This window comes from Rhizoctonia solani, chromosome 16, assembly GCF_016906535.1.
Source record: "Rhizoctonia solani chromosome 16, complete sequence".
Classification (NCBI taxonomy): Eukaryota; Fungi; Basidiomycota; class Agaricomycetes; order Cantharellales; family Ceratobasidiaceae; genus Rhizoctonia; species Rhizoctonia solani.
The window spans coordinates 1,289,438-1,302,035 of record NC_057385.1 but is presented as its reverse complement, the minus strand read 5'-3'; the positions used below and the strand labels follow the sequence as shown (position 1 = coordinate 1,302,035).

At 48.4% G+C, this 12,598-nt stretch overlaps 6 protein-coding genes across 6 annotated transcripts; 4 read left to right on the top strand and 2 right to left on the bottom strand.

Moving 5' to 3' along the window:
- Window positions 1-55: 55 nt before the first annotated feature.
- On the bottom strand, window positions 56-1,035 carry RhiXN_01653 (pre-rRNA-processing protein PNO1; the record flags this gene model as incomplete). The annotated part of the gene is made up of 4 exons (XM_043321472.1): window positions 56-197; window positions 254-432; window positions 492-574; window positions 627-1,035. The coding sequence occupies 4 exons, from the start codon at window positions 1,033-1,035 to the stop codon at window positions 56-58; spliced, it is 813 nt and encodes a 270-aa protein (XP_043187295.1).
- Window positions 1,036-1,611: 576 nt separating this feature from the next.
- Window positions 1,612-2,034, top strand: RhiXN_01652 (uncharacterized protein; the record flags this gene model as incomplete). The annotated part of the gene is made up of 1 exon (XM_043321471.1): window positions 1,612-2,034. One exon carries the CDS (start codon window positions 1,612-1,614, stop codon window positions 2,032-2,034), a length of 423 nt encoding a protein of 140 aa, XP_043187294.1.
- Window positions 2,035-2,270: 236 nt separating this feature from the next.
- Window positions 2,271-3,045, bottom strand: RhiXN_01651 (TENA/THI-4 family protein; the record flags this gene model as incomplete). Its single annotated transcript, XM_043321470.1, has 2 exons — window positions 2,271-2,504; window positions 2,569-3,045. The coding sequence occupies 2 exons, from the start codon at window positions 3,043-3,045 to the stop codon at window positions 2,271-2,273; spliced, it is 711 nt and encodes a 236-aa protein (XP_043187293.1).
- A 1,418-nt stretch (window positions 3,046-4,463) lies between these two features.
- On the top strand, window positions 4,464-6,714 carry RhiXN_01650 (uncharacterized protein; the record flags this gene model as incomplete). The annotated part of the gene is made up of 6 exons (XM_043321469.1): window positions 4,464-4,595; window positions 4,815-5,363; window positions 5,387-5,493; window positions 5,520-5,640; window positions 5,693-5,856; window positions 5,901-6,714. 6 exons carry the CDS (start codon window positions 4,464-4,466, stop codon window positions 6,712-6,714), a joined length of 1,887 nt encoding a protein of 628 aa, XP_043187292.1.
- A 465-nt stretch (window positions 6,715-7,179) lies between these two features.
- On the top strand, window positions 7,180-8,154 carry RhiXN_01649 (uncharacterized protein; the record flags this gene model as incomplete). Its single annotated transcript, XM_043321468.1, has 1 exon — window positions 7,180-8,154. The coding sequence occupies one exon, from the start codon at window positions 7,180-7,182 to the stop codon at window positions 8,152-8,154; it is 975 nt and encodes a 324-aa protein (XP_043187291.1).
- Window positions 8,155-8,283: 129 nt separating this feature from the next.
- On the top strand, window positions 8,284-12,156 carry RhiXN_01648 (Reverse transcriptase (RNA-dependent DNA polymerase); the record flags this gene model as incomplete). The annotated part of the gene is made up of 8 exons (XM_043321467.1): window positions 8,284-8,681; window positions 8,960-10,390; window positions 10,462-10,605; window positions 11,144-11,265; window positions 11,330-11,525; window positions 11,756-11,873; window positions 11,929-11,979; window positions 12,031-12,156. 8 exons carry the CDS (start codon window positions 8,284-8,286, stop codon window positions 12,154-12,156), a joined length of 2,586 nt encoding a protein of 861 aa, XP_043187290.1.
- Window positions 12,157-12,598: the final 442 nt, after the last annotated feature.

Genomic DNA, 12,598 nt, shown 5'->3' with positions numbered 1-12,598 from the left:
TACAGAATGGGATTAAACCCTAAACATCTAACCTCAAAACATAGACAATATGGGTCTAAATCGCCCTCTGTCGCATGCGGGCGCCGACAGTTCTCAAGCCGGCGTATACCTTGCCCGGTGGGCTGCCAAGAATAAGTGAAACTAATGCGTCACGGGCGATTTTGATGTTCTGGAATGAGCCAAGTATGTGGATTTTTCTGGTAGAAACCGGGCGGGTAAGCACAAGGACCAGTGGCAAAGCTATACGACTCACGTATCGGCCAGGACGATTCGTGTTCGGCTAGCATTTTCAATAGTAAACTTCGTCTTGCCATCATGCCCGGCAATTCGCCCAATAGCTCTGGACAAGTGATCTCCGTGTAATGTTTTGACGTCTTTGATTTCGAATGAATCCAAGTACAAATCATCAAGTCGTAATAATGCAATGGCATCCTGGAAGTACGGTGTCAAGATGAAGACTAAAGAAACAAGACCTACAAAGAGAAACTCACGTTTACATCAAATCCAAGCGCATATGCTTTAACAAAATCAGCTCCTTTTGGATTGCCCCTATGTCTTTTGTATGTTTGGATGTCTACAAAAAATGATTGGATTATATTATACCGTATCGTTTAACCATGTTTTACTTACCCTGATTTCTACAGCTCTCTTCTGAACATTCATCCGGACCTGTAAGCCCAGCATCTCCGTCAACGGCGAGAATATATTGACCCAATCCTTTTTGAGAGGTGTCATGCGATGAGGTGGTATAGGGATCTTCCTCGTCTCTGATTTCTCGGTCGCACGTTGAGCGGACGCAGGCAGGGCAGGAAAATATGGAGTGTTCTCGTTGTCGACATCCATTCCGCCATCACCGTCTGCAGTGCTTTCTCCCATCACTACATCGCCCAGTGGAATAAGGTCCTGATCTACATTAGCAGATTCCTGCGGCTGGGCAGCAATCAAGTTCTTTTTAGCAGACGACTTGGTACGTCTGTTCTTTGACTTGGGTTTCGACGAAGAGGCCGGCGCTGACGGAGACACAATCGGAGCCATGGCGGGGTAAAGTAAGAGTCGAAAATATTAGCGCTGGAATTATGAATTCCAAATAGGACAATCGCGCTGAGTCATCTTGTAAAGATCCCAAATTGGCGACGTCACGATCCTGGGAAGATGGGGGTTCGGCACCCGCGTGCCAGTAGAATTGTCCATATCCTTACGCAACTTGATTCAAGGCTGGGTGGATATCATGGCTTGGAAGTCTTGGAATAGCACTGCCCGGCACGATACAGTTAGGTGGAGTGCCGCCTGCATACCCTATAATTACCAACCGCTCGAATAAAAGGCTGTTGCAAGCAAACTTCGTGGACTTGTCCTCTCACGCCTCCACTCGCCAAGTGCTTCACTTGTATTTATATATATAAATCTCCTACGACTACCTCACGAGAGTCTCTTCCACTCGCAGATACGCAGACATCACCCGAACGTTGTCTATCGAGTGGCAATATACCTACGACCTTAATTGTATAGACTTGGGCTCTCTGTAAACTGTACCCATCGTATATATCCGTGAGCGATTTTCATGCAGCTGAACTCAATGCGACTCTACTTACACATTCGAACGACAGAATCATGGAATCAAATGGGAGCGGGACGGGCGTCTTCTTCCTTGTTGCCTTTGGCTGTATCGGCCTCTTCTTGGTGTACTGGCTTTGGGCGGTGCACAACCGCAAACGACAACAAAGGATACTTGGATTCCCGCCACGGCAATCACTACCACATGCCCATCCCGGAGACCGTTCAAACCGCAATAGAGATGCAGTAGTTCGAATGGAAGCAGGCGAGAACACAGATGGCCTTCCTAAATACACCCCTCGGGCTGCTATCGGAGAACAAACTGTCGATAGGAACGTTACGACCACAGAATCACGCCAAGCCAATGATGAAGTCCGGCCAGGTTTGATGAGTGCTGCGCCAAGTTTCTTCAGGCAGATCACCCAGTTCCCGAGCCGACCTCCACCTGCATATGATCCAGCTACCTCTCCGCCCCGATGATCCTCAATTTATCTTCGCAGGCTCCCGTCATCTTTCTTCCTCTACGAATTTCGTCATGTCTCTCTCACCCTATCTTTGACGTAAGCTTATTTTTATTTTGTTCGATCGGTGTCAGTAGCGTAATTATAACGATTTCGTATCAACAGTGCTATTTTAATCCTGTAACATGATTGTTTGTAGCACTATTGTTCCGTCGCATCCAGTGTTCTATTTTAGGACTGATCTGATCCATGTAATCACACTTTAGGCCAAAATGCTTCCTCCAATTCTACCACCCTATTCCATGTTGCTTCAGCTCGTCTCCAATTGTCTGAACCTTGTTCGATGCCCAACAAGTCAACCAATTTCTCCAAATCGTCCACAAAATTTTTAAATTCATCTGACGTCCAGTTTGTAATGAACGCGTCGAGGCCCTTCGGGCGCTCTTGCCTCGTTTGCTTGGACGCAAAGGTCCAAGAATCCAGGTACATCTAAAAGGGTGTGTCAGTATACTAAAGATATAAATAGGTCGACGAAAACAGAGAATATGTATACCTTCTCCATGGCCCACAGGAACACCAGTCCCTCTTCTAAAGTTCCAAGGCTCGCAACCCGTGCCATCTCGGCAGTGTAATTCCTAGTCTCCGCTCGCTCAGACTCGATTTCGCTACTATTCTGGGCATCGATGCTCCCTGCCGTTGTTTCGAAAAATTTGACTTCTCGAACGATATTCACCAGCGAGAAACTCAAGCAGTCCAAAATCTGCCTATTCGTACTCTCAGCACGAGTCACGTCCGAACGAAAACTAGAAATATCCCGAGTCTCGAAGGGAATCTTGGCGATCAAAAGTCCCACAAATCGGGGATAAGCGTGTGCAGCATAGATTCGGTCCTGGTACAGCCAGTGTGCAAGTGTTTCCGGCGAAAGTGTACCTTCCCCCGCTTTTTTGAGAAACGGGTGGTTTGTTGCCGCAATGTAAGCTGTCGAATTAGTTTGTGATAAAAGGTACGAAGTGAGGCTTGAAGGGGGCATGTTTTGTGGCAGTTCAAGTTCTTAAGGTTGTTGGGCGCGGATTTTATGTGCCTGCTCGTGATCGTGCACGGTTGTCTGATGAGCTCATGGGTCTCGAGGCTTTTTATATTGAAAGAAGTCTCCGGTTCTGATTATCACCATAATCCCATAGCCACTTGACGCTGCCATTCTAAACGCCTTCCTAGTTCGGAATCCGACCTAGCGGCATGATTCGTCGTGAAGAAATATCTGAGCTTTCCTTGACACCCGGTTTGTGATTGTGACAGACGGAGCCCCAGACTCCCGTGTAATATATTCTATGATCAACTTCTGTTCATCCCTCGTTTGTGACCCAACTCCGCATACGCGCTCTCTTGCAGGTCGTGTGGATTTAACCTGGTCCATTTTGGTGGGATTAAAATAATCTCTATTTCGATGGATTGGTTCTCATCATTTCAAGGGTGTCCGTCGAACCGTACGTAGAAACCCTGGTCGACTTGGAGGCGTGTCAATAAGTTTGCGTAACTTCCCTACTAGCAGAATGCTCCCAAACTTTGTTATGAAGCCATCCCAGAATCACATTGGACCATCGGACCATCGAACCAACAAAAGATACGTAGAGTCTAGGTAAGCTCGTGTTCAGTCAAACCAAATCTTCTCTGGGAATTAGGTCTAGGTGCGCACGTAGGATGATTTGCAGACAGATGGGAGAGGGAGCAATTGTCGAGATTGTATGAGTGTGCGATCAAGCCTTTGTAGTACGTTGGCTATACGATATGTAGAGCCCAACCCGTAGGAAAGATATATTGCGGGGGACCCAAACAAGACCTCGCGGTCGTTTGATTAGGTTACCTATTAATAAGAAAGGAAGCTTTATTTAGACCAAATTGCTGTTCATCATAGTACTAATCGAAGGGTATCAGACGCGGAATTAGTCTATCACACCCCATAAATGCTAAGTTCCATCCGGACCAATAACAGGTAGTATTGGAGTGGTTCAAATTTGGAAAGAGTCATCGAAATCGCGCTGTCTCTTACGCGGAGACTGTCAATGAGATGAATGCGCATTAGCCGGTAACTTCTTCGAAATATGATAAGAGTGTACCGATATTATGCTGACATAGTTATATTTCTATAAATAATTTAAACGAGTTTTCAAGTTAATAGGATATGTTCTCTTCATTATGTAGTAACATTCATATATATCTACAGAGGTTCGGCAACCCCATAGTACGCACTGGTGTTAGATTCCCCGTGTCCTTTTGAAAGCGAGCTCGATTATACCTAAAGTCCTAAGATCTACGAGATCGATTGTTATGAGTTGTTTTAACTACTTGTATATGCTGATTCCTTGACCTTGTGTGCCTGTTGGGCACATGATATGCGCCTTTAAAATATCTCAAATATTGCTGTATTATAATCACGTGACGTCGGCGACCATGACCGACAATCCTGAGCCCAAGGGCAAAGGCATTAGCTCGCGCTTTTCGAACATTTTGCGTCGTTCTACTCGCTCTACCTCTGATTTGACTGGCATACACGAACATGATATTGCTTCTGATTACCCGACTGTTAGAAAAGTCATCAAAAAACCCAAAAACAACGACTCTAATGACTCCATATATTTACGCATCCGATGATTCCGACAAAAAACCCAGAAAAATAGCCAATGTCCCTAACCGTAAGCCTGTATACAAAAATCCATTCTCTGCCATCCCTAGCGGAGGCACACAAGAGGCAGTCGCTAGCGCGCTAGCCGAAACTGACCGCATATCGGACTATACCCTTAGCCCCCCCCCACTGTTCCTCTCGTCGCAAGCCCGCCGAGAAGCTCTGGCGTCGCAAACGCAGGCATCACACTGGTCATCAGCTCCTCACAAGAGTCAGAACAGGTTAGAGATGCCGGCGCGGCGCTGGCGCAACTCACGGAATATACGTTGGACGATGAACCCTCCTCTAGCCCTCCCAAAATCACATACGTTGAAGAGAAGGCCGTATCTAGGCCAGGATCAACCACCCCCACCCGAAACCGCACGAGACCCACCGAAAGACAAGTCACCCCCATGGAAGACTGGGTTTTCAGCAGCCAAGAGCTACACTGGTTTAAACGCCTCGAGGCTGGAGGCTACCCCGACAACGAAGCTCTCGAACGCTGCATCAAGTACTACACCATCACCAACCAAGCCATCGCCAACATCATCGAGAACAGACAACTATATGACGATACCGACGAAGAAAAGAGCAGCACGAACGCATTCATTCAAAAAATCGAAAAACTAGGCAACCAAATCTCTTCAATCGCCGAAACGCGCTTTACAACGGCACGGAAGCAGGACCAAGTCGTCCGGAATCACCGATGAAGCAAGACGAAGAGGAAGACACATACATGGGCGAACCCGAACCCGGCCCGAACCAACCTAACCCCCTAACCACCGAAATCTGCTGGGGAACCGACGCCAAACCAGGCGAGTGGGGAGGCTACACAAACCCACCAGCACCAACACACTCAGCACTACCGATCCCACTCAAGCCATGCTCCAGGCGATTTTAACCAAGATGGGGCAGCTCGACGATATCAAGTCCCGACTAGACAAACTCGAAGGCAAATCGCCGCAGGTACACACTGCACAAACGAGCACGTCTAGAAACAAACACACAACTAACCAAGTCCCGCCCCAACCGTCAACTCCTCACAAACGCGTCCAAGCTTTGCAATGTCGCGGCAAAGGCGCCAGCCAAAGCCCCGGAGGTCAAAGCCTCTAACATTGCCGCTGCTATCAAGAGGGATATCGCCAAACCGGCGCCCGCACAGAGCGACGACAAGAATTTGTTGTTCGTTTCAAAACTCTACCCGTCACCCAACCAAACCCCGAAAGCATATTCGTGGCCATGCGAGAATGCCTTGATGCCGCAAACCGCAACCTCGGCAAGGGCAGACTCACAAGAGTCCGGTGGTCACTAAAGGCAAGCCTTCACCTTTCCTTCTCCAATAATGTCTCCGTCACGGCGATTGAAAACGCCATCCCACTGCTCATGGATCGTCTACGACTCCCTGAGTACGAATTCGGACCTGAGGTCCCTTGGAGCAGACTAGTCGTCACCAACGTCCCCACCGGGATGGGCGGCTCTCTCCAACGCATGCGCAACCGCGAGGAGCTAACTCAGCTCCTCAACGAAGCCTTCCCTGACTCCGCCAAATTTGGCTCAGTCAAACTTACCCTCGCACCCGACTGGCTAGCAGACCCCGCGCGATTACAAGCCGAGGGACGCCATGCCTCCACCGTTTCGTTCGCATTTGAAGACGCAGGAGGTCTCACCTCGGCCCGTCTAATGAGCTCACCCAACCTGTTCATCTACGGCAGGAAATGCGAAATCAGAAGTTTAACCCCAAACCCCTACTGCAAACCTGCACTAAATGCGTTCGCTACGGACACACCGAACGTCAATGCCGAACCAAGAAACCCCGCTGCCACAAATGCGGACGCAACAACCACTCGACCGACGAACACAACGCAGACAACTGCCCCCGATGCATCCGCGAAGGCAAAGGGAACCCATGCGAGTGCGTTTACTGCACATCTTGCAGTCTTCACGGACACCGATTCAACACCACCGAATGCCCCAAAATGTCCGAATTCCGCCGCCCTATCACGCAAAATTGCAAACCGGTCATCGGTCCGCAATGACTGAAAGACACATCATCCAACTCAACGTGGCAGGATGCAACCCGCGCATGCATGCCCTGCTAAACGAACCACTGTACGCGCACTTTGACATATTTATCTTTCAGGACATATGGTGGGGCCGCATCGGCTCCCAGAAAAATACCAACCCCAATCATCATAATATTTATGGCACGGTCAACTCTCCCAATTATCTATGCGTCGTTCCACCCGGCTTCGAAGAAGCACAAGGCCCGAGCGTCGCCATCTATATCCGCAAAGACCGACACATTCACGCACAATTCTCCAACTGCGTCCCGATCCACCGCGATATCCTCGCACTAGACGTCTCTCGAAAACCACAAATTCACCATCATCAACACATACGCACACGGAAAAGACGCCTACAAAACAATCCAACACCTTACCGAACAAATCATCCCAGCCGAACGCCCACTCATCCTAACAGGAGACTTCAACCTCCACCACCCCGATGGGCCTCGATAATTCCAAATGGAAAAACAGGCACCCCAACCAAACCGAGAGAGAATTTAGGGACTACGCTGAGTACAACGACCTGACCCTAATGAACACCACCTCCTCCCCCACACGCATTGCACCCAATACCGAATCCAATTCAATCATTGATCTCACCTTTCTTAACCCTAGGGCCGTCGAGGCATGGCCTAACTTCAACTGGGAAGTAGACACGCCCTCGACAGGCAGATCGTGCGGATCGGACCATATGGCCATAACATGGTCGATCCAGCCGTCCGATCAAAACCTGCCTGATGAAGACGCGGTCCAAACACCGCACAGGCAAATCGACCCCAAGCGGGAGGACAAATGGGTGGAAGCTTATGCCAACGCCCTCAAGAAATTCGAACTCCCCGAAGAACCCACTACGGCCGAAGACGCTGACTTGATCACGGGGGCGATCTTGGAAGCGATGTCAACCGCCACGATGAAAACGATGCCCGACGGCAACAAAAAGAAAGGTAGCGGACCAGTCCGATCCCCTTGGTGGAACGCCGAATGCTCAGGCGCCCTCAACGACCTTAAACATAACCCCGAAGGACGCACCCGAGACCAACTACGCGCTACCCTACGCGGCGCCATTAGACGAGCTCGCCGAAACAACGGTGACCGTATACTATCTGAAATACGTACGTCCAAGGTCTTCGAGTCGCTGAAATGGTTCCAAGGAAAAAGACGATCCCTACTGCCCCCGATCAAAAACCCCAACGGCGGCAACACAGCCACGCACCCACACCACAAAGCCGAAAACCTAGCCAAACAATTCTTCCCTACTGTCGCCAATCCCCACATATCCCTACAACCACTTGGGATTAAAGCCATGCCCAAGCGGCCTTTTCAGGAGATATCAGTAGACGAAATTGCTAACGCCATCAAAACACATCCAACAAATCATCACCTGGTGTCTTTGGTTCTAACTACAGGCTGCTAAAGTGGGCTTTCTGGTACGACACATCACTGTTTGCCAGACTCTTCAATCTGTGCCTTAAACATTGGATATCACCCCACTGTGCTGCGAAGCTGTGTCATTGCCCCCATACCCAAACCCCGTCGCCAAGACATGTCCCTACCCAAGAACTACAGACCAATTGCCCTATTAGAAACCCTGTCTAAGCTCTTGGAGAAAGTCATTACCACCCGACTCACTTTTGAGGCTGGTAAACACACTCTCATCCCTCATAGCCAATTTGGAGGGAGGGATATCACATCTTGCACCGATGCAGGGATCTGCATGATCCATGACATCAAAACTCACTGGAAGTCAAATCACAGGGTCTCACTCATCACCCTTGACGTCTCTGGATACTTTAACAATGTGGACCACAGCAGACTTATATACACCTTAGACCGCATGGGATACTCCAACCAGATTTGCAATTGGCTCAAGTCATATCTCAGCCACAGAACTGCGCAGTTCAGGGTTGACGGGCACCTCTGCCCTCCCATTGCACTTCCCCTGTGGGTATTCCCCAAGGTTCTCCACTATCCCCCATATTATCCTCCTTATACTCCACCCCCTTGCTTATTGCTGCACAAGACCCACACGCGCAATCCTTTGCATATATTGATGACTTCACTATACTGGCTTGGGGGAAGTCCATGAGTATAATGTGTCTACTATGAGGCGGATAGCCACAGCGTGTCCAACACAGCTCTCCAACTTGGCCTTGAATTTGAAATTGATAAGTCAGACCTTATTCACTTCTATCGCAACTCTAATCACTCTTCCAACCCAGTCTTCACCTTACCCTGAATGGCAAGAACTCCACCATACTGCCTCAAGGATGTATCCGTTGGCTAGGATTCTTCTTAGATAGGAAGCTCTTGTTCAAAGAGCACATCCTGAATTCCGCTAACAAAGCCAAAGCTGTCATAGCCGGACTCAGAATGCTAGCCAACACACAGCGTGGACACCATCAAACACGCACGCATCCTATACATCACCTGCGTCATCCCCATCCTCACATATGGATCCCTCTGTGGTTTCTGGGGCGTAGACAGAAGTCGTTGCTTGAACCGCTTAGGAAGGTCCAGAACCAAGGATTGAGATGGCTTCTTGGAGCCTTCAAAACCACTCCCATCCCCTGTCTTGAACACCTAGCCTCCATCCCACCCCTGCACATCACGTGCAAGAAGCTCATCATGAATTACGCAACCAAGCTCAGAACCATCCCCAAGTTGTCCCAAGTTGCTAAACGTCTCCCTGAATCATGGGACACGCATACACCCACTCTCAACAGCAACAGGAACACAAGACCAAGAACTTGGAATCCCCCATCCATTTCATTGCATCACATAGCCACCCACATCGAGTTTGTCACGCCGCACATCAACCACCCATCCAATCCGTCCATTCCATTCCCTGATCAAATCAAAATCAAGGACACCACCGACGGCCTTAAACGTGACGAATACCGCAACAAAATCCTATCCGAAATCAGCGTGCTGGAAGAATGTCATGCCAGCGTTCTTGGCTACTCAGATGGGCACGCGGCGGTGTCCAATGGCATTCGGAAAGTCGGCGTCGGCTACGTGATACGTGCCGGAAAAAGGACTTTGTCTTCGTCGTCAATCGGAATTGGACCGCGAGCCAACATATACGATGCAGAAATGCTGGGAATTCTATTAGCGTTCATGAAAGCTAAACAAATAGCCGAAAACCAAGGTTACCGCAAAATACGCATCTATTGCGACAACCAGTCCGCTGTTAAATCAATCGCCGACCTCTCGCGACATCCGTGCCAATACGCGTCCAGAATATTCGTCCCCGCCGCCAAGGCATTTGTGGAGGGACACCCAGAACGATCCATACACATCACATGGACGCCCGGACACAACGGAGTCGAAGGCAACGAAAGAGCGGATCGTTTGGCTAACGAAGGAGCTAGAGTGGCCCCGACCCCCTTATTCAATCGCACCATCACATGGGCGAAAGAACAGGCAACACGCAAAACCGTACGTTCATGGAAGAAAGCATGGTACGAGCATTCAGAAACAAGAATAAACTCGAAATACTACATCCCCCGCCCACCCGCGCTCAAATTACATCCCATATTTAACTCAAGCAAATTGGGCAGGGACATCGAGTGCCGCCTCGTACAATACCTCACCGGGCACGGCCATTATGGCGAGTACCACGCACAATTCCATCACGACGTAGATCCCAGGTGTGCCTGCGGGGAGTCGGTAGAGACTATCTTTCATTTAACCACCTCCTGTCCCGTACGGCGGGACACAGGGGGATACTTAGTGAGTTTTCCACCAACATTAACGATCCCACACTGTTTGGCTCCCTCGCAGGTCTCGAAGCAGTCGCAAAGTTCATTGCCAAGACGGGCATAGGCCGAAGACGAGGAGGCCCGCAGGCAGCCGCTCAAACCATGTAGTATATACGCCCTTAAGGCCGCCACTTCATTCCCGCCCTTACGGCCTCTACCCCGAGTTAGGCCTTAAGCCACTTGTATGTCGCCACGCGACTCTTCCATTTGTTCTCTGACCGTGCTACTGTCTCTGTTGTTTCCTCTTTCTCCTGCTGTTTCCCTCCTGTGCTTCCTTCTTCTGCGTTTTGTGTTGTAGCTTTCACGGTTCGGTTCTTGTTTTGTGAGCGGTTTGCCTAGTTCGCATGTAGCTCCCGTATTGTTTTATATATGGAAATGTACCAAAAAAAAAAAAAAAAAAAAAAAAAAAAAATTATAATCACGTGATAATTTAGTAATGCACTCCAATATCCACGTAGTTGCCTGGTTCGTATTCATCTCGAACAAGCATACATACTACAAGATTTATAAAGGTGCCGATTCTTACTACTATAATCGTCTTAACAGTGCCTGAGACGAATGAGGTTTCTATAAGCGACCCTTGAAGTGCATCGTTCACAGTATGCTGGTGCCATCAATGAATATCGTTGAAATCACTAAAAGCACACCCGGTTTTGGCGAGTACTTTATAAATAAACTAATAGAACTCAAGGCTTATGAAAAGACTAAGTCAGATACCTACCTGGAGGAAATGACCGGCTTGATTAGTATCGCATTTGCATCTAGTAAGTCCAGGCAAAAAGCTTGATACGACTCTATGCGTATCGAAAGTTGATGGGTGTTATATAGATCCTCTAACCCTTCCTGCTCTGGGGGTAGAGTATGAGAATAACCCTGAACTTCACAATGACTTTAATAGAGCCCAGCTCTATGCGGCCCTGACAGGTGCTGGACGTGTACTGGGAGCATTTGTTAACACGGATGGTCATGAACGTTTGGCAGGAGTGTCTATTTGGTACGAGCCTGGGAATCAATTCCTTGATGAGTGAGTCCTGCCGTTGCCCTCGTAAGGTAATCTTGGATAGGTTCAGCTTTGTCTCATAGTAACGAGCAACTAAACCACTGGACGTCTTTACTCGGAAAGTAGATCCCAAAATACGACAATGGTGGGACGAAGTGGTAAGCCCATCATCCACATCGAAATAAGGTTATTCAGACTTGTTAAGCTCCAAAATGGTTGATGTATTGATAGATGCTACCTTGCTACAACCTCAGTCGCGAGGGCCTTGGTGATGGAGCTAAGAAAAACCTGCTTCATCTTCAAGTGATCGGCACTCACCCTGAATTCCAAAAAGGCATTGGCAAGGCCATGGTCAAGCATATGTTAGCACAAGTAAGCATATTTCCGGGCCAAGATTTAATTCTATGCATATGGTATGTTCTATCAGAGCGACTCTCGAGGAATCGCTTCGTGCGTTGAGACTTCAAAAGAATCAAACGTAAGAATCGTGTTGATTAAAAGAGCAATATATGCTAACAAATACTCATAGTTGTTATTTTATACAGGGTTGGGCTATGAGGTCAAGGCTAATAGAACAATACCATCTCCATATGGGGATCTCACCATGCGGTGTCTCTATAGGGATCCCAGTTGCGACAAGTGTGAAGGAGCTTGATTTGTCACGTAGAGCGCGTAAACCTTGTCAGATCTCAACTACCAGAGAACAAAACCTTCCATTTTGATCACATGCGTCCATTGCACTTGTTTAATTTCTCCCTCATGCCAATCGCATTTTGATTAAATAGTCACCTACAGAGAATCTGGCGTTACGCAGTGGTCGTTATGTACCAACGTGTGAAGCAATTAAGCCCTCGAGCAAGTATATGCAAATTGACTAACCAGTGAGTCATCTGCCGTTATCATCTTCTTACACTGGCCGTTAAAACCCAATTGCAGGTAACTCAACCTCCATAGTTCTCCTGGCATAAATTTCGTTTAAATTAAATCAGGGCGTCTCCAATATGTTCAAAGCGTCTCCCGTAGTAACTGAAATCACAAAAGATATACCGGACTTTGGCAAGTTTACTTTGAAAAATATGCACATACGTTGATGTTCA